General features: G+C 36.3%; 1 protein-coding gene across 1 annotated transcript in view; it reads left to right on the top strand.

Annotated features, from left to right (window-relative positions):
- Nucleotides 1-21,174, top strand: part of LOC141277805 (uncharacterized) — a 109,177-nt gene extending 88,003 nt beyond the window's left edge. Inside the window, exons 8-9 of the mRNA XM_073799896.1 lie at nt 13,117-13,206; nt 20,794-21,174. Coding sequence (XP_073655997.1) covers nt 13,117-13,206; nt 20,794-21,174 — 471 coding nt within the window. The remainder of the gene's footprint in view (nt 1-13,116; nt 13,207-20,793) is intronic.
- Nucleotides 21,175-21,692: the final 518 nt, after the last annotated feature.

Here is a 21,692-nt window from a genome sequence, read left to right as displayed (position 1 = left end):
AGTATAGTTGATTTACCATGTTTCAGGTGTACAGCAAAGTGATTCAGTTATACACACACACACACACACACACACACACACACACACACACACACACACACATATGTATGTATATGTGTTTGCTTTTCCAGATTCTTTTCCATTATAGGTTATTACAAGATATTGAATATAGTTCCCTATGCTATACAGTAGGTCCTTGTTGTTTATCTATAATATTTTATATATAGTAGTATGTGTCTGTTAATTCCAAATTTCCAATTTATCTCTCTCCGCTTTCCTCTTTGGTAACCATAAGTTTTTCTTAAGTATCTTAACTTTGTTTTCATAAGTGTCTTAACTTCTTGAAGTCTCAGAGTTTTGTATGTAATTTGGGTGTTCTGGGGATTTAATAAGAGACTGTATAGTGTGTTGCCTGTTGAATGGTAAGTGCTCAGTTAATAATAGGTAGGGCTGTTATATTGTTCTGTTATTGCATTCTTCTGTGGCATAGTTCTTTCACTTGATCTAAAAAATACTTTTTGAGATTTTCAATGCACCTGTGTTTTGTCCATTTCTCCATATGTTACTAATAGCTTTTACTTTATGTGAGTAGAAGCTGTTTATCTTTATTATGAATTTGGCAGTGTTTTACTTTCTTATGAATTCTGTCTCTTATCAGTTTTGAATGACCTACTTTGGCCTATTTAATGCTGCAATTCTACTCTAATATGGCCAGCCCTGTGTTGTTATCTGTTTGTGTTCAGGAATATTTTCATTTTAATCATCTCTTTGTTGTTTGTTTTGTTTTATATGAGCCATATAAGTGGCATGTGGTTAATTTGGTGTTACTAACATTATTCTATTTTGTGGTTTCTTTTCAAAATTTTCTTTCTAGTTTGTCTTTTGTTAAACCATTATTTTCTTTAGCAATATTGTTGTCTGTGCTGTTTTCAGAGTGGTAAGACCTATTAAAATTACTTAAGAACTTGCACAAGTAGCAGAAAAAATTCAAATACAAAGATGTGTATGGCATAAAGAGCACGCCCCATCTTGAATGCTGTCCTCCCCAGTCCTCTTCTCCCTGAGATCAGCTATTGTCAAATACATTGTATGTATCTATTCGGACATTTTCATTTTTATTTATGTCATGCAGGTTCGTGCGGATTAATGTTTTTACATATGTGGAATAAAGTAATCTATATCGTTCTGCATCTTGATTTTTTTTCTCTTAAAACATACTTGCACGTATCTTTGCATACGTATGTGTATTTTTTCTATTTGAAATTACTGGCCAAAGTGTATGTGTAATTTAAATTGGAAGATTATTGTGTATATTTGCACTTCCTTTTTTTAAGTGTAATCTAAACTTTTCATTTACTTAAGAAAATAATAATTATATTTTTTTGGGAAACGATGCCATGAACTAAAAAGAGAAGATTAATAACAAATTATATAAAAGATTCTTTAATGTAAAAGATGGGTGAATATTAATTGTGTAAGTAGGTGTGGCATTCACAAAAAAAGATGTGATGCTCACATTTCCTTCAAGAGAATCTGATGGAAGAGCATACTTGGCCAGCCTCCAGCTGCTGTCCTGTAGATCTACCGTGGCATTCACTCCAGGGCCATTCTTCCTCTGGACTGCTCCCAGACAGTGACTAAGCACAGGGGCTTTCTAAAGCTGACCCTTTCCAGTTCAGTGTGGGACTGTTTTATCAGGTGCTTTGGCTCAGAGACTTTCCATCTGCCTGGCTGACTCTTTCTCAGAACTGGTCCATAATCTGAAGCTCTTCCTACCCAGTCCTTTCTCTCTTTTCCACTTCCACAGTTGTCAGATCTACATCATGGTCTGAAGGCTCCCCCTGCATGTTGCTCCCTCTCTCTTTATCCTCCACTGATAGCATCTGATTCTAAATGAACTGACACAATAGGGGGGGTCTGCAATATGAGTACAATGTTGTCTAAACTGTGTGTTTATAAAGTATGAGCATGTATTCTTCTGTCTTTGTATATAGAAAAGTGTGAATATAGGGAATTGAGAGTAGGCAGAATTGTCTGAACAGAAGTAGGAATTGTAGCAATTATAAGAAGCGTTGGTTAGAACTGGTGATGATGGATTAATGTATTAGAAAGGTAGTCCAGAAGTAAATTGGTACTGGTGGTTGTTCACACCCAATGACCAGAAGGAAAAGGATCCAACAGGACTTTCTGGTACAAAAAGAGGGCCCAGAACACTTTCCATTCACCAGAACTGTAATCAGACCTTTGTTCAGAGACTCCTGGTTTCTTTGAATGGGAAATGATATTTAGATACAAAGATCTGTGTGTCTCATTTCTTTTAAAAGCAAATTTTACCTGTTTATATATATTATGATTACTGATATTTTTTGTTTTATCCTGCCATTTGATTTTTGTTTTCATAGATGCTGCCTTTTGTTTGTTTTATGTTCTCCTTTTATTTCCTATCTTAAATTTATCTTTTTTATTATTCCTTTAAAAAATGTCAGTGGTCTGCATATAATATATTCTGATTTAATTTTTAAAATTTTTATTTATTTATTTTTTATTGAAGTAGAGTTGATTTACAATGTTGTGCCAATCTCTGCTGTGCAGCAAAGTGACTCAGTTACACACATACAGACATTTAAACAATTCTTTTCCATTATGGTTTATCACAGGATATTGAATATATTTCCCTGTGCTCTACAGTAGGACCTTGTTGTTTATCCATCCTATATATGTAGTTTAAATTTGCTCATCCCACACTCCCAGTCCTTCGCTCCCCTACCACCCTCCCCCTTGGCAACCACGAGTCTGTTCTCTATGTCTGTGAGTCTGTTTTTTCTTTTTTTCTTTGCGGTACGCGGGCCTCTCACTGTTGTGGCCTCTCCCATTGTGGAGCACAGGCTCCGGATGTGCAGGCTCAGTGGCCATGGCTCACGGGCCTAGCCACCCCGCAGCATGTGGGATCTTCCCGGACCAAGGCATGAACCCGTGTCCTCTGCATCGGCAGGCGGACTCTCAACCATTGCGCCACCAGGGAAGCCCTGTGAGTCTGTTTTGTAGATAGGTTCATTTGTGCCATATTTTAGAATCCACATATAAGTGATATCATATGGTATTTGTCTTTCTCTTTCTGACTTACTTCACTTAGTATGATAGTCTCTAGTTGCATCCATGTTGCTTCAAATGGCATTATTTCATTCTTTTTTATGGCTGAGTAGTATTCCATTGTGTATATGTACCACATCTTCTTTAACCATTCATCTGTCGATGGACATTTAGGTTGTGTCCATGTTTGGCTATTGTGAATAGTGCTGCTATGAACACAGGGGTGCATGTATCTTTTTGAATTATAGTTTTGTCTGGGTATATGCCCAGGAGTGGGATTGCTGGATCATATGGTAATTCTATTTTTAGTTTTCTGAGGAACCTCCATACCATAATGTTTTCCATAGTGGCTGCACCAACTTACATTCCCACCAACAGTGTAGGAGGGTTCCCTTTTCTTCACACCCTCTCCAACATTTGTTATTTGTAGACTTTTTAATGATGGCCATTCTGAGTGGTGTGAGATGGTACCTTACTGTAGTTTTGATTTGCATTTCTCTAATAATTAGTGATGCCGAGCATCTTTTCACGTGCCTACTGGCCATCTGTATGTCTTTGGAGAAATGTCTGTTAAGGTCTTCTGCCCTTATTTCCATTTTTTAACTATTTGGGTAAATTGTGTTTTATCATGCCTACTTTGGAAGTTATATATATTGTTTCTTATTCCTATGATGGTTTCCATAGAATATATATGTTTAACTTATCAGTAGCTAATGTTTTTTTGTTGTTGTTGTTTTTTTAAATTTTTGGCTGCACCATGCAGCATATGGGATCTTAGTTCCCCAACCAGGGATTAAACTTGTGCTCCCTGCAGTGGAACCATGGAGTCTTAACCACTAGACCAGGGAAGTCCCTCAATATCTAATATTAATCAATACCTTTATCCTCTTCCAGGAAACTACAATGACTTTAAACCTTTTATTCCATTTACTCCTTTTTGATTTAATATGCTCTAACTCTGATACATTTTTAGATCCTTATCTTTTAAAATTCCAGAGACATTATTCTTATCATTTTATGCAATATTCCTTATGTTTTACCCATGTATTTATCTCTCTGTCTTTGCCTTTCTATTTTTTTTTTTGTGGGCAAAAATTATTTTTTAACACAGATTTTCATCTATTCACTTTTGCTTACAACACTAAATTACTTATATCACATTATACTACAAAAATGAACCTTTCTATTTTTTGAGTATCTCAGACCATCCTGTCTGGAATCATTTTGCCCTCTGCTAAAGTATATCTTTTAGAGCTTGCTTTAAGGGAAGTGGTAAAATCCTGTTTTCTCTTTGTTTCAAATGTCTTTATATTCATGCTTGTGGGATATTTTACTTGGGGATAATACTATTGCAAATATTTACTTTTAGCACACTAATGATGTTCCACAATTTTCTGGTGTCCACTATAGCTGTTGAGAATTGAGTCTTAAGTATGAATCCTTTGAAGATAATCAATTCTCTGCATCCTCCCCTAACTTTTTAGTTATTCTCTTTTCTTCTATACAGTTTCAGTATGATGTGTCTAGTTGTACATTTCTTCTTATTTATTGTATTTAGGAAAGATTGGGATTTTTGAATCTGTGGTTTGATATCTTTCATCAGCTATGTCAAATTTTTAGTCACTATTTCTTCATATTTTGCCTCTGTCCATTCTCTCTTTCATTTTCTGGGACTTTAATCGCATGTATTAGCTACATTTTTTTCTCTTGAAACTGGATCCTGGACAATTTCTTCTAATCTGTCTTTAGTTCAGGTTCATAAATTCTTTCTTCTGTTATGTCTAATATATTGTTAAACTTGTTCTCTGTATTTTTAAATTTGGTTTTGTATTTTTCTTTTTAGAATTTATATATTTCCTCCAAACCTATTATGTTCTGGTGTTTTGTTTCTCTGTGTACCTGTCTGTCTTTAAATATTTATCATTGTATTTAAAACATTATTTTTAGTAAGTATTTGAGACCTGGAATGGCAGTTCCTCCTCTAGAGAAAAAAATTTTTTTCCAGAACCTGAGATCTGTACCACTCAACCTAAATTTAAGATTGAGGCTTGAGTTTCTATGAACACCTTGTGACAGAACCTAGGCTGAAAGTATACACAAATGTTGATTTACTTCCATTCACTCCTAATCTGAGGATATAGCCCTGTAATATCCCTGTAGCCTTGGATACTTGTATATTATATATATATAAAATCAGTTTCCAAACCTCAGGAAGATTCTGGGCTTGGATTTCTGTCATTCTTGCCCTAAAAAGTTGCAGATGTGCAGCTCAGCTTTGCAACGGTTTTGGCAAATATCTTGCAAACAAAATCATCTTTGAAAACTGGGTTTACATTTTCAGGTTTTTGCTTTTTCCTATATTTTTACTCAGTATTTCTTCATCATCTTGTTAGCTTTTTGGTGCTTTGAAGATTATCTTGGACATAATACATACTTTCTTAGCTGTTCTCAGCAGTTGTTCTCAGTAGAAGTACCTAGCATGTCATAATTGGAAGCAGAAGTCATAACTGACTTTTAAGGCAGCAAAACTGTTTCCCTTTCCATCTGCATCCCAGCTTTTATTACATGCATACTAATTTTAGCAATATCCCTGTAGTAGAGGAGGAGAATTTTTACATCATGTATCAGGTAAGCAATGCTGTAATTGCGCTGGGCCATATCCTGACAGGTTCAAGGATATGGACCACATTCTCTCTCTCTCTTTTTTTTTCTTAACATCTTTATTGGAGTATAATTGCTTTAAAATGGTGTGTTACTTTCTGCTTTATAACAAAGTGAATCAGCTATACATATACATATATCCCCATATCTCCTCCCCTTTACATCTCCCTCCCACCCTCCATATCCCACCCCTCTAAGTGCTCACAGAGTACCAAGCTGATCTCCCTGTGCTATGTGGCTGCTTCCCACTAGCTATCTATTTTACATTTGGTAATATATATAAGTACATGCCACTCTCTCACCTCGTCCCAGCTTACCCTTCCCCCTCCCGTGTGTCCTCAAGTCCATTCTCTACATCTCCATCATTATTCCTGTCCTGCCCCAAGGTTCTTCAGAACCATTTTTTTTTTCAGATTCCGTATATATGCGTTAGCATACGATATTTGTTTTTCTCTTTCTGACTTAACTTCAGTCTGTATGACAGACTCTAGGTCCATCCACCTCACTACAAATAACTCAATTTCGTTTCTTTATATGGCTGAGTAATATTCCATTGTATATATGTGCCACATCTTCTTTATCAGTTCATCTGTCGATGGACCCTTTGGTTGCTTCCATGTCCTGCTATTGTGAATAGTGCTGCAATGAACATTGTGGCAGATGACTCTTTTTCTTTTTTCTTTTTTTGGCTGTACGCGGGCCTCTCACTGTTGTGGCCTCTCCCGTTGCGGAGCACAGGCTCTGGATGCGCAGGCTCAGGGGCCATGACTCACGGGCCCAGCTGCTCCGCGGCATGTGGGATCTTCCCAGACCGGGGCATGAACCCGTGTCCCCTGCATCGGCAGGCGGACTCTCAACCACTGCGCCACCAGGAAAGCCCCAACTCTTTTTGAATTATGGTTTTCTCAGGGTATATGCCCAGTAGTGGGATTCCTGGGTCATATGGTAGTTCCATTTTTAGTTTTATAAAGAAATTCCATACTGTTCTCCATAGTGGCTGTATCAATTTACATTCCCACCAACAGCGCAAGAGGGTTCCCTTTTCTCCACACCCTCACCAGCATTTATTATTTGTTGATTTTTTTATGATGGCCATTCTGACTGGTGTGAAGTGATACTTCATTGTAGTTTTGAGTTGCATTTCTCTCATGATTAGTGATGTTGAGTATCCTTTCCTGTGTTTGTTGGCAATCTGTATACCTTCTTTGGAGAAATGTCTATTTAGGTCTTCTGCCCAGTTTTGGGTTTGGTTGTTTGTTTTTTGATATTGAGCTGCATGAGCTGCTTGTAAATTTTGGAGATTAATCCTTTGTCAGTTGCTTCGTTTGCAAATATTTTCTCCCATTCTGAGGGTTGTCTCTTCGTCTTGTTTGTGTTTTCCTTTGCTGTGCAAAAACTTTTAAGTTTCATTAGGTCCCATTTGTTTATTTTGTTTTTATTCCTATTTCTCTAGGAGGTGGGTCAAAAAGGATCTTGCTGTGATTTATGTTATAGAGTGTTCCGCCTATGTTTTCCTCTAAGAGTTTTATAGTGTCTGGCCTTACATTTAAGTCTTTAATCCATTTTGAGTTTCTTTTTGTGTATGGTGTTAGGGAGTGTTCTAATTTCATTCTTTTACGTGTAGCTGTCCAGTTTTCCCAGCACCACTTATTGAGGAGGCTGTTTTTTCTCCATTGTATATTCTTGCTTCTGTTATCAAAAATAAGGTGACCATATGTATGTGGGTTTCTCTCTGGGCTTTCTATCCTGTTCCATTGGTCTATATTTCTGTTTTTGTGCCAGTACCATACTGTATTCATTACTGTAGGTTTGTAGTATAGTCTGAAGTCAGGGAGCCTGATTCCTCCAGCTCCTTTTTTCTTTCTCAAGATTGCTTTGGCTATTTGGGGTCTTTTGTGTTTCCATACAAATTGTGAAATTTTTTTACTAGTTCTGTGAAAAATGCCATTGGTAGTCTGATAGGGATTGCATTGAATCTGTAGATTGCTTTGGGTAGTATAGTCATTTTCACAATACTGATTCTTCCAATCCAGGAACATGGTATATCTCTCCATCTATTTATATCATCTTTAATTTCTTTCATCAGTGTCTTATAGTTTTCTGCATACAGGTCTTTTGTCTCCTTAGGTAGGTTTGTTCCTAGGTATTTTATTCTTTTTGTTGCAATGGTAAATGGGAGTGTTTCCATAATTTCTCTTTCAGATTTTTCATCATTAGTGTATAGGAATGCAAGAGATTTCTGTGCATTAATTTTGTATCCTGCTACTTTACCAAATTCATTGATTAGCTCTAGTAGTTTTCTGGTAGCATCTTTAGGATTCTCCATGAAGAGTAACTTGTCATCTGCAAACAGTGACAGTTTTACTGCTTCTTTTCCGATTTGGATTCCTTTTATTTCTTTTCCTTCTCTGATTGCTGTGGCTAAAACTTCCAAAACTATGTTGCATAACAGTGGTGAGAGTGGACACCCTTGTCTTGTTCCTGATGTTAGAGGAAATGGTTTCAGTTTTTCATCATTGAGAACGATGTTGGCTGTGGGTTTGTCATATATGTCCTTTATTATGTTGAGGTAAGTTCCCTCTATGCCTACTTTCTGGCGGATTTTTATCATAAATGGGTGTTAAATTTCGTTGAAAGCTTTTTCTGTATCTATTGAGATTATCATGTGGTTTTTATCCTTCAGTTTGTTAATATAGTGTATCACATTGATTGATTTGTGTATATTGAAGAATCCTTGCATTCCTGGGATAAACCCCACTTGATCGTGGTGTATGATCCTTTTAATGTGCTGCTGGATTCTGTGTGCTAGTATTTTGTTGAGGATTTTTGCATCTACGTTCATCATTGATATTGGTCAGTAGTTTTCTTTTTTTGTGACCTCTTTGTCTGGTTTTGTTATCAGGGTGATAGTGGCCTCATAGAATGAGTTTTGGAGTGTTCCTTCCTCTGTTATGTTTTGGAAGAGTTTGAGAATGATAGGTGTTAGCTCTTCTCTAAATGTTTGATAGAATTCACCTGTGAAGCCATCTGGTCCTGAACATTTGTTTGTTGGAAGATTTTTAATCACAGTTTCCATTTCAGTGCTTGTGATTGGTCTGTTTATATTTTCTATTTCTTCCTGGTCAGTCTCAGAAGCTTGTGCTTTTCTAAGAATTTGTCCATTTCTTCCACATTGTCCATTTTATTGGCATATAGTTGTGTGTAGTAATCTCTCATGATCCTTTGTATTTCTCCAGTGTCAGTTGTTACTTCTCCTTTTTCATTTCTAATTCTATTGATTTGAGTCTTCTCCCTTTTCTTCTTGATGAATCTGGCTAATTCTTTGTGAATTTTGTTTATCTTCTCAAAGAACCAGCTTTTAGTTTTATTGATCTTTGCTATTTTTTCCTTCATTTCTTTTTCCTTTATTTCTGATCTTATTTTTATGACTTCTTTCCTTCTGCTAACTTTGGGGTTTTTTTGTTCTTCTTTCTCTAATTGCTTTAGGTGTAAGGTTATGTTGTTTATTTGAGATGTTTCTTGTTTCTTAAGGTAGGATTGTATTGCTATAAACTTCCCTCTTAGACTGCTTTTGCTGTATCCCATAGGTTTTGGGTCATCGTGTTTTCATTGTCATTTGTTTCTAGGTATGTTTTGATTTCCTCTTTGATTTCTTCAATGATCTCCTGGTTATTTAGTAGCGTATTGTTTAGCTCCATGTGTTTGTATTTTTTACAAATTTTTTTCCCGTAATTGTTATCTAGTCTCATAGAGTTGTGGTCGGAAAAGATACTTGACATGATTTTAATTTTGTTAAATTTACCAAGGCTTGATTTGTGACCCAAAATATGATCTCTCCTGGAGAATGTTCCATGAGCACTCGAGAAGAAAGTGTATTCTGTTGTTTTTGGATGGAATGTCTTATAAATATCAATTAAGTCCATCTTGTTTAATGAATCATTTAAAGCTTGTGTTTCTTTAAATATTTTCATTTTGGATGATCTGTGCATTGGTGAAAGTGGAGTGTTAAAGTCCCCTACTATGATTATGTTACTGTCGATTTCCCCCTTTATGGCTGTTAGCATTTGCCTTATGTATTGAGGTGCTCCTATGTTGGGTGCATAAATATTTACAATTTTTATATCTTCTTCTTCGATTGATCCCTTGATCATTATGTAGTGTCCTTCTTTGTCACTTGTAATAGTCTTTATTTTAAAGTCTATTTTGTCTGAAATGAGAATTGCTACTCCAGCTTTCTTTTGATTTCCGTTTGCATGGAATATCTTTTTCCATCCCCTCATTTTCACTCTGTATGTGTCCCTAGGTCTGAAATGGGTCTCTTGTAGACAGCATATATACAGGTCTTGTTTTTGTATCCATTCAGCCAGCCTATGTCCTTTGGTTGGAGCATTTAATCCATTTACATTTAAGGTAGTTATCACTATGTATGTTCCTGTTACCATTTTCTTAATTGTTTTGGGTTTGTTATTGTAGGTCTTTTCCTTCTCTTGCGCTTCCTGCCTAGAGAAGTTCCTTTAGCATTTGTTGTAAAGCTGGTTTGGTGGTGCTGAATTCTCTTAGCTTTTGCTTGTCTGTAGAGGTTTTAATTTCTCCATGGAATCTGAATGTGATCCTTGCTGGGTAGAGTAATCTTGGTTGTAGGTTTTTCCCTTTCATCTCTTTAAATATGTCCTGTCACTCCTTTCTGGCTTGCAGAGTTTCTGCTGAAAGATCAGCTGTTAACCTTATGGGGATTCTCTTGTATGTTATTTGTTGTTTTTCCTTTGCTGATTTTAATATTTTTTCTTTGCATTTAATTTTTGATAGTTTGATTAATATGTGTCTTGGCATGTTTCTCCTTGGATTTATCCTCTATGGGACTCTCTGGACTTCCTGAACTTGATTGACTATTTCCTTTCCCTTATTAAGGTAGTTTTGAACTATAATCTCTTCAAATATTTTCTCAGTCCCTTTTTTTTTCTCTTCTTCTTCTGAGACCCCTATGATTTGAATGTTGTTGCATTTAATGTTGTCCCAGAGGTTTCTGAGATTGTCCTCTATTCTTTTCATTCTTTTTTCTTTATTCTGCCCTGCAGTAGTTATTTCCAGTATTGTTTCTTCTAGGTCACTTATCCATTCTTCTGCCTCAGTTATTCTGCTGTTGAGTCCTTCTAGATAATTTTTAATTTCATTTGTTGTGTTGTTCATCATTGTTTGTTTGTGCTTTAGTTCTTCTGGGTCCTTGTTAAACATTTCTTATATTTTCTGCATTTTGTTTTGAAGAGTTTGGATATCTTTACTATCATTACTCTGAATTCTTTTTCAGGTAGACTGCCTATTTCCTCTTCATTTGTTTTGTCTTATGGGTTTTTATTTTGCTCCTCCATCTGGTGTGTGTTTCTCTCTCTTCTCATTTTGATTAACCCACTGTGTTTGGGGTTTCCTTTTTGCAGGCTTCAGTTTCGTACTTCCTGTTGCTTTTGGTGTCTGCCTCCAGTGGCTAATGTTGGTCAGTGGGTTTTGTATGCTTCCTGGTGGAGGGGACTGGCGCCTGTGTTCTGGTGGATGAGGCTGGATCTTGTCTTTCTGATGGGCAGGAATGCATCCGGTGCTGCGTTTTAGGGTTTCTGTGACCTTATTATGATTTTAGGCAACCTTTATGCTAATGAGTGGGATTGTGTTCCTGTCTTGCCAGTTGTTTGGCCTAGGGGGTCCAGCACTTTAGCTTGCTGGTGCTACAGTGCTGGAGACAGTTGAGGGGAGCTGGGTCTTAGTATTGAGATGGAGATCTCTGGGCGAGATTTTGCCATTTGATATTACATGGAGCCGGAAGGTCTCTGGTGGAGCAATGTCCTGATCTCAGCTCTCCCACCTCAGAGGCACTGGCCTGACACATGGCTGGAGAACCAAGATCCTGTCAGCCACCCAGATTTTGGGAAGTCTGAGGTCTTCTGCCAGCATTCAGTAGGTGTTCTGTAGTAGTTGTTCCACATGTTGATGTATTTCTTATGTATTTGTGGGGAGGAAGATAATCTCCCCGTCTTACTCCTTCGCCATCTTGAAAGTCTCCTTCCACATTCTCTTTTTAAAAAGCAATCATTGATTGTTAGTAGGTTCTGCTGTTCTGATATCTATAAAGTGCAGTGTTAAAATTTTTGTCCTTGTTACTGTTAAAAGCATTGTTTTAAGTATGTAATAGCTGCTATTCCAACATATTTGAATATTTTATGCAAGCATATGGTAAAATAGTTCCAAAATCTCTTGTGTGTCACATAGTTTGTCTTTGAAGAATAATGATGAAAGTGACCAGGTATCTTTCTGCAATGTCCAGTAATTCTTTTATATTGTGCTATAACTACTTTCCGTAAATACAACAGAAAGGATGAGCAAAAATTCAATGCTGTTGATTTCTAAATTACTCATAGCCTTCTGCATATCTGTTCCATTCTCAGTGATAACTGCATGATACTCTTTTTAAAAATTTATTTATTCATTTATTTTTTTGGCTGCGCTGGGTCTTTGTTGTGGCACGCAGGCTCTGTGGTGCACGGGCTTCTCTAGTTGCAGCGCACGGGCTTAGTTGCGGTATGTGAGATCATAGTTCTCCCACCAGGGACTGAACCCAGGCCCCCTGCATTGGGAGCGCTGAGTCTTAACACCTGGACTGCAAAGGAAGTCCCTACATGATACTTTTAAAAGTCGATTTTCTATTGAATAAATATTTAGAATTTTTGAAATGTTAGTGGAGACCTAAAAATTTCAGCAAACAAAGCAATAGAAGGATTTTATTCATCATGTATCCACCAGGCTATGAAACTTAGGTCTTGTAGTTGTTTCTATATATCCAAATCTCTGATTACAAGATAGAGAAGTACCACATTTAATAATAATCATAATTATTGTAGCAGTTAACCCTTACAACAATAAATATTTGTATAATTTAATTGACTGAGTTAAAAGTATAAAGCACTTAAGGAAATTTTCATTCCAATTAATATTTAGAATGCTTACTTGTATTTGTCAGTGAATAGTTGCATATTGACAGTAACTCCAAATGATATGTTTTGTTCATAATACTGATGTTGATGTACTAAAGAGATTCAATGCCAACCTATGAGGTCACAGGATCATTGATTGCTCCTAAGACCAGGGATGTCAGAAATAATGTAGAAGTATCTATTTGGCTAAAGTCCAATGCCAAAGCCTAACTGCAAATACCTAGTCTGCAGCCAGACTTTGATGCATCTCTGGTGTTTTCTAGAATTCTACCTTTCCTGTATATTGCTCTTTGGGTAATGTTGTACTATGAAGCAACAGTAATCATAGGCTTTTAAAAGTATTCCACTATATAGCTTAAAACTGTTGTCTTTTTTTTTTTAATCACAGAGTGTGCAAGCAAGCAGAATTTTATTTGAGAAATTTACATCTGAAAGCAAGGAACGTGTCATTACTTTAAATCAACATAGAAGTTTTAGGGTAAGTATAATTTTTATTCTAAATTATGGGTTGGTGGCTTTATGTGACTACAGTTCAGATATTATTTCTAGCGATTTCAGAAATAATTTCTTGATGCTTCCTCATTCTGGGAAATGCCTCAGAATATTCAGTAGTGTCTTTGCAGAGGACATGTTTCCTCTTTCAAATCTGTGGTCTTTATGACACTCAGAAGATGTTATTTACTAATCAATAGCAGGATATCTGCTGTGAGTTTTCCTAAAATTCCTAAAATGTCTGGGTTTGCACTCATTTATCACTGCTTGCCCAGGTTTTAAATGATCAAACGAACATGTTTATGAATCTTTTGACCAAATGCAGGGAGGGAATTGTTTATGGCTATGAAACAGAGTAAAACTGAATTCTCTAAATGGTGATTGGACTCATGCCCATGACATTATTATCCCTACAGTGTATCTAAATAAACTAATTAATAAACACAATTGGAGAGAAAAGAGAGCAATTGAGGGAAGAAGAAAGGTATGAAACTTATATTAGTGGTTTAATAAATATCTTGAACTTTATGAGGGACAAACAAGAAAGGGTTTTATTTTTCTTTCCTTAAGGCCTTCAGCCCTTACTCCCCTTGGTGATATCTTGGGATGATGAGTGTCACATAGTAGAGAGCCTTATTGACCTAGGACAAGTCAAATCCCCATTCTGGTCAGTTACACTAGGTTTAATATGTGTCTGTGCCGCCTTCCGTATTCCCCATACAGTCAGGTAATACTTATTTTTGGAGTAATATTTCTATTTAATATAGATCACTTTTGCTGTTTTTAACATATATCATTATTGCTTATTAAATGTTTGCCCTCATATATGTTTTATCTTTTTATTTTTCATTAGTCTGAGTGATATGGGGGTCATATCATTGTTGTTTTATCCACAGCACCTAGAACAGTGACCATCACTTAAAAACCTAATTGAACCAACAAATGACACTTTCTAGTTTGGAATGCATAGACTACTCTAGTAGCATTACTTACACCTACCTGTCAGATATTACTGTTTTTAACGGCTATTTCTAATCCATCCTCCCTATTGTCCCCTGCAATGTTCTTAAAACACAGGTGTAATTACAACACTCAATCTCAACAAACTGAATAACTCCACCTATCAAAGTCAGAGTGCTTAACTAAGCCTCGTAACCTGGCCTTGACTATATTTTCTATCTTACCTCCCATTATGCTCCTGCTTCCATGTAACCTCCAGGTACCCTGTACTCTGCCTGCACCAGAGTCCTTGGGGACTAAAATCCCAGCACCTTGACAATTCTCTGTGCTTGTTTAGGCTATTCTGTTGGCCTGGGATGTTCTCAACCCCTTCTCAGTTTATGGAAAAGTCACTACCTTTTACAGGCCAGCCCTAATGCTACCTCTTCAAGCTGGTCAATCCAGGTTCCTTTCCATTCTGAATTGACCTCCACCTCTCCTGTGCTCTCTTTACACCTGATTCATGCTATCTTTACAGTCATTGTTACAGCTGCTTTGGATTATAGTTACTTCTTTATGTCTGTTTCCACCATCATACATGAAATATGTCATTTTTTTTGTACTTTCTACTCTATTTGGTATGTTAGTACTTCGCAACTCTTTTAGTATAATAGTTCTCATAGCAAGTAATAATATTTGTGTGGCCTTATGGGGTAAAAGGTTGAGGTTGCTCATGATTTAAAGGAGACTGTTCAGTAGCCACTGAAAAGTAGGAGGAACAGTAGCCACTCCAGGTCCCACTAGTGCAGCCCCAGGGCTAAGAGGATTAATGGCCCAGCATATCTATGGCACATTTACACACACCTGTGCTACTTTCTGGAAACTTGCGTGTTTGTTATATATGTTGAATTAAAAAAATAAGATAGCTTCCATTATTATACACTTTTCAAAATTAATTGATGGATTTTAAGCTCTGTTCCCATCTGTGAAGTCAGTGATTACAAAATCAGTAAGAACCTGTATTTTAATTAGTGTTTCTGCATTTCATTAATTTACTTAAACAGTTATTATTAGCTGATTGTCATATGATATTTTAGTTTACCAAATAGTGTCTAGAGTCAGTGTATATTTATCATTTGATTATTTCACAGATGTTTTTCCTAAGAAAATCAGCCTCATTTGAAAATATCCAAAAATGTTTCAGCATGCAATCTCCACAATTAAAGGTATGATAATTTTTCAGTTTTTGTCATTCAAAAGAAATGTTTACATTTCTAGTAATAATCACCACCTATGCTTTTTGTTGGCTTTCCTGAAATAGTGTGATCACTGATTCATCCAGAGTTGACTGAAATTTTGGATTCAACTGTGTATTTGGTAGCACCTGTAAGATTGTTGTTCATAGTGCCAATTGAAGATTTTCAACATCTCTTGGAAGTGTCTCATATTCATACTTTGACTTTACTTGGTATATTATAAATCAAGTCACTTATAATATTGATCTACACTTGCATTGGGCTCATGGTGTTAATACATTTTCATGGACTCTATTCCAGTTTGGTCTTGAGCTACACAATATCCTGATAAGAGCGAAGATGAGATAGATACTGTCCTTGTTTTATACATGAAAAAGCAAAGGTCAGAAAGTGATAAGTGGCAGAGCTAGTACTTAAACCCACACCTTCTCTTACCAAACGCAATGGACTTTCCTCTGCAACAAGAATCCATAAGCGTTTTTGAGTGCTGATCTTACGTTTAGTGGCATTGGCAAATAGCTCCCAGCTTTTGTTTTTCTCTCTGAAATCTGACACTCAGCTTCCTTGATTCTCCATGTTACTTGCTTCTAACTTGCTTTTAACCTGCTTAACTTTAGCCTGCTTCCTATTGCATTTCTGGCATTCTTCTTTCTTACCAACTTTTTGATTGTTCTGTCTTGTATTCCTGTACACTGACACCATCCTTAGGACGTTTCTATTGCCATATAATTAATATATAACATTATATTAGTTTCAGGTGTACCACATAATTATTTGGTACCTGTGTCTATTGTGAAATGATCATCACAGTAAGTCTAGTTAACATCCATCATCCCACATATTTACACTATTTTTCTTGTGCTGAGAACTTCTAAGAGCTACTTTCTTAGCAACTTTCAAATATACAATACGGTATTTTAACTGTAATCACCATGCTGTACATTAAATCATCCCCAGGACTTATTTATTTTATAACTAAAAGTTTGTACCTTTTGACCACCACACCCAGTTTGCCCATCTCCTACTCCCTGCCTCTGGCAACCATGAATCTGTTCTCTGTATCTATGAGGGTTTTTTTTCTGTTGTTTGTTTGTTTTTAGATTCTACATATAAGTGAGGTCATACAGTATTTCTCTTTCTCTATCTGACTTATTTCATTTAGCAGAATGTCCTCAAGGTCCATCCATGTCATTGCCAGTGGCAGGATTTCCTTCTTTTTTATGGCTGAATGACATTCTATTGTGTGTGTATACCTATATCTGTATCTATATCACATTTTCTTTATTCATTCATCTGTTGATAGGTAGATTGTTTCCGTATCTTGGCTATCATGAATGATGTGGCTATGAAAGTGGGAGTGTGGATATCTCTTCAAGATCCTGATTTCATTTCCTTTGGCTATATACCCAGAAGTGGGATTGCTGGATCATATGGTAGTTCTATTTTTAATTTTTTGAAGAGTCTCTATGCTGTTTCCATAGTGGCTGTACCAATTTACATTTCCCACAATAGTGTACAAGGGTTCCAACACTTGAACTCACACTTCCAACACAGCCTCACCAACACTTGATGTCTCTTGTCTTTTTCTTGTCTTTTTGATAATAGCTATTCTAACAGGTGCGAGGTGATATCTCACTGTGATTTTTATTTGCATTTCCCTGATAATTAGTGACATTGAGTACCTTTTCATGAACCAGTTGGCCATTTGCATATCTTCTTGGGAAAAGTCTCTACTGAGTTTCTTTGCCCATTTTTAAATTGGATTGTTTGTTTTTCTTGCTATCGAGTTGGAAGAGTTTCTTACATATTTTGGAATTAACTCCTTATGAGATAGATGGTTTGTAAATATTTTCTCCCATTTCGTAGGTTGCCTTTTCATTCTGCAGATTGTTTATTTTGCTGTGCAGAGGCTTTTAAGTTTGATGTAGTCCCACTTGTTTATTTTTGCTTTTGTTGCTTGTGCTTTTGGTGTCATATCCAAAAAATCATCACCAAGACCAAGATCAAGGAACTTTTCCCTGTGGTTTCTTCTAGTTTTACAGTTTCAGGTCTTACATTTAAGTTTTTAATTCATTTTGAGTTAATTTTTGTGTGTAGTGTAAGATAGGAGTCCAATTTCATTCTTTAGCATGTGAATATTCAATTTTCCCAGGACAGTTTATTGAAGAACCTATACTTTCACCATTGAGTATTGTTGGCTCCCTTGTCAAATATTAGTTGACTATATATGCATGGGATAATTTCTGAGATTCTGATTCTGTTCCATTGGTCTCTGTGTCTGTTTTGTTTTTGTTTTTGTTTTTGTTTTTTGGCAGTACACGGGCCTCTCACTGTTCTGGCCTCTCCCATTGTGGAGCACAGGCTCCAGACGCGCAGGCTCAGCGGCCATGGCTCACGGGCCTAGCTGCTCCACGACATGTGAGATCTTCCTAGACCGGGACACGAGCCCGTGTCCCCTGCATCATCAGGCAGACTCTCAACCACTGCGCCACCAGGGAAGCCCTGGGCAGAGGATCTTAATAGACATTTTTCCAAAGAAGATATACAGGTAGCCCAACAGGCACATGAAAAGATGTTCAACATCACTAATTATTAGGGAAATGCAAATCAAAACCAGTGAGCTATTACCTCACACCTGTTAGAATGGCTGTTATCCAGAAGGCAAGAAATAACAAGTATTGGAGAGGATGTGGAGAAAAGGGAACCTTCTTACACTGTTAGTGAGATTGTAAATTGGTGCAGCCACTATGGAAAACAGTATGGAGGTTCCTCAAAAAATTAAGAATAGAATTATCATGTGATCCGGGTATTCCACTTCTGGGTGTTTATCCAAAGAATATGAAAACAATAATTGGAAAAGATATATGCACTCCTATGTTCATTGCAACATTATTTATAATTGCTGAAATATGGAAACAACCTAAGTGTGCATCCATGGATGAATGAATAAAGAAGATGTGGCGCATATATATATATATATATATATATATGTATACACACACACACACACACACACACACACACATACATAGTGGTATGTTTGTGTGTGTGTGTGTGTCTTATACATATACGTGCACACACACAATGGACTACTACTCATCCATAAAAAGAATGAAATCTTGTCACTTGTGACAACATAGATGGACTTTGAGGGTATTATTCTAAGTGAAATAAGTCAGAAGGAAAAAGACAAATGTCATATGATTTCACTAATGTGTGGAATTTAAAATGAAACAAAACCAAAATAAATAAATAAACAAATCAAAACCAAAAGAAACTCATAGATACAGAGAACAGATTGTTGTTACCAGAGGAGAAGGGGGCTTGCAGGGTGAGGAAAAGGGGTGAAGGGGGTCAGTTTAATGGTGATGGATGGTAGACTTTGGGGGTGGTCACTTTGTAGTATATACAGATGTTGAATGAGAGTGTTGTACACCTGAAACTTACATAATAAAAAGTATAATGATAAATACTGTTCTTATATGTGGAATCTAAAAAGCATAACTTATAGAAACATAGAGTAGACTTGTGGTTGCAAGGGCTGGGGCAGGAGAAGAGGAATGGGGAGATGTTTGTCAATGGGTGTAAACCTTCATTTATGAGATAAATTCTGGGGCTCTAAGGTACAGCATGGTGACTATAATTAACAATACTATATTATATACTTGAAAGTCGTTAAAAGAGTAGATCTTAAATGTTATCACCACACAAAAACAATGGTAATTATATGAGGGGATTGGGGTGTTAACTAACCTTATCGTGGTAATCATTTCACAGTATATATGTTTATCATATCATTACACAGCATACCTTGAGTTTATATATGTTATATGTCAATAATATCTCAGTGAAGCTGGAAAACAAACAAAAAACCCAAACCTACCTGGTAGTTCTGCTTTATAGTTATAGATTCTGTCAGTAATTCCTTCTTAAGTGTTCTACAGAGCTGCATAATTCATAGCTAGTCAGCAAGTGGGGAATATGAAAATCTTACATCCTACTTTTTTTCAGGCTGTTCTACTTTTTCTTGGTACATACATATGTGTTTATTTTTCTTGATATATACATATACATACATATATTCTATAGTCTGTATGTCTCTATTCTCTATTCTAATTACATATTGAGTTGAATACAATTTCTTGAGATGGGGGAAGTATATATAGTAAGTCACAGAGAGGGTCAATATCCCTATTGCACTTTAGTACATCTTAAAGTATATAACCAGCTTGTATGGAATTGTTATATTTGGAATTTGGGCCTATATTCACTATAACGAAAAATATTTCTGTAACGAATTATTATTTACTAGGAAAGTTAAATGCAGTTAATTTAGTGACAGTAGCTCAAAAGGCAAGAAATGCTGTATCAAAGGATTGGAACTGCTATCTCTTTTATTAGTAATGAGTGTTGTTAGAGTTTCAAGTTACTAATGCATAATTCTTGTAAATTATTTATTAATGTATTATATTAATATTATTATTAAAAATGAAGTTGGTTCTCTAATGATTAGATAAAATGAATATTAGGCTGAAATTCTGTTATTTAAGCCTGTAAGTATTGAATTGAAAATAATTGAATAGTATGTATAGAAATTCAATATTGTTAAGGTGCTTTTGAAAATAGATTTACAAATTGATTTTATTTATTTATTTATTTTTGGCTGCATTGGGTCTTCATTGCTGTGTGCAGGCTTTCTCTAGTTGCAGTGAGCGGGGGCTACTCTTCGTTGTGGTGCACGGGCTTCTTATTGCGGTGGCTTCTCTTGTTGTGGAGCACGGGCTCTAGGCACACAGGCTTCAGTAGTTGTGGCACATGGGCTCAGTAGTTGTGGCTCGTGGGCTCTAGAGCACAGGCTCAGTAGTTGTGGCGCACGGGCTTAGTTGCGCCGCAGCATGTGGGATCTTCCCGGACCAGGGCTCTAAGCCATGTCCCCTGCATTGGCAGGCGGATTCTTAACCATTGTGCCACCAGGGAAGTCCCACAAATTGATTTTATAAGGTAAGGCATTTTAATAATTTTTGCCCATTCTACCACTTGTTTTTGCATTAAACTAAAAGTAGAGCACACATTTTATTTGGATATGTAAAGAGCATTCATTTTTAATTAAGAATATATAAAATCACAATTAATTCATATCTACTTTATAGTGTTACTTTTATGTAGCTAATGCAATGTCATGTGACCAAATTATTGCACTTTGCTTTAACTAACCCACTGTTAACTTATAAGCTCACTTTTGAAAAACATCAAGAACAGATGATTTTAAATTTTTCAATAGTGACCAAATTACATTAATAGCAATTGTAACTGAATTAATTTTAAATGTACAGCACCTAAATTGATTTTTTCTGTTTCTTTGTCTCCTTATAAATAAGAGAGTAAAATCTGCAGTTGACTTGAAGAAGGAGACCATAACTCCATTAGAGATTAAGGATGACATGCAAAGCAATATGAAAGAGGTGACGTTTCAGAAAACAAAGGAGTTGGAGCACTGGATGGCTGAGCAAAATGAAACTGAGGAACCCGTCCCTGTGAAAGACAATACAGATACTATTTTAGACAACATGCAGGGCAGATACAGTTCGAGAGGCCTGTCTCCCTCTCTCATTAAAGCATCTAGACAAGCTGGCATTACTAACGTTGTTTATCCCAAGAAAAAGAAGATGAAACTGAAGAAAGGATTAAGACTCAGTAAACTTACACTTGTGTATGATGAGTTATCCAAGCCTCCAAAAATTCTTAAAAGGTCTGTTTAATCAACAATTGTTATAGTTTAAGAAATGTATTATGGTTTGGGCCTTAATTTTCTAATTCAGTCATTGAAGGATCCTTTTGTGTGTGTATTTCCTGGGCCCATCTCTGGTACCAATTAATTTATCAGTCAGGGTCCCAGGAGTAAACAGCATTCTCAATTTAGAATAATTCTAGGGGGGTATAACAAGGGCAATTTACAAAGATGTCAGGGCATAGGGAAACCACAAATGATAGAGTAGTATCCTGGGACTAGAAATAATAGAGCCAATCTCTACCCCTAAGTATGAGAGGACAAAAAGAGGGAGTGATTACTGGAACCTGGAAGAAAGAAATTGTAAGGAAAGGATTTCCTTGAAATAAATAGTGAACTTTGGACAAAGATCATGGCCAGTGTGAGGCAACCCTTCAGGAGGGGACCAGAGGAATAAATACTTTGACTTCACTCTTTCCCTTTTCAGGGCTCCTAATTGGACATATTTGATGAGAAGATATTAAGGGATCCTATGTCTGTAGTCTGTAC

Source organism: Tursiops truncatus, chromosome 2 (genome assembly GCF_011762595.2).
Source record: "Tursiops truncatus isolate mTurTru1 chromosome 2, mTurTru1.mat.Y, whole genome shotgun sequence".
Lineage (NCBI taxonomy): Eukaryota > Metazoa > Chordata > Mammalia > Artiodactyla > Delphinidae > Tursiops > Tursiops truncatus.
This window is presented reverse-complemented; position numbering and strand designations above follow the sequence as displayed.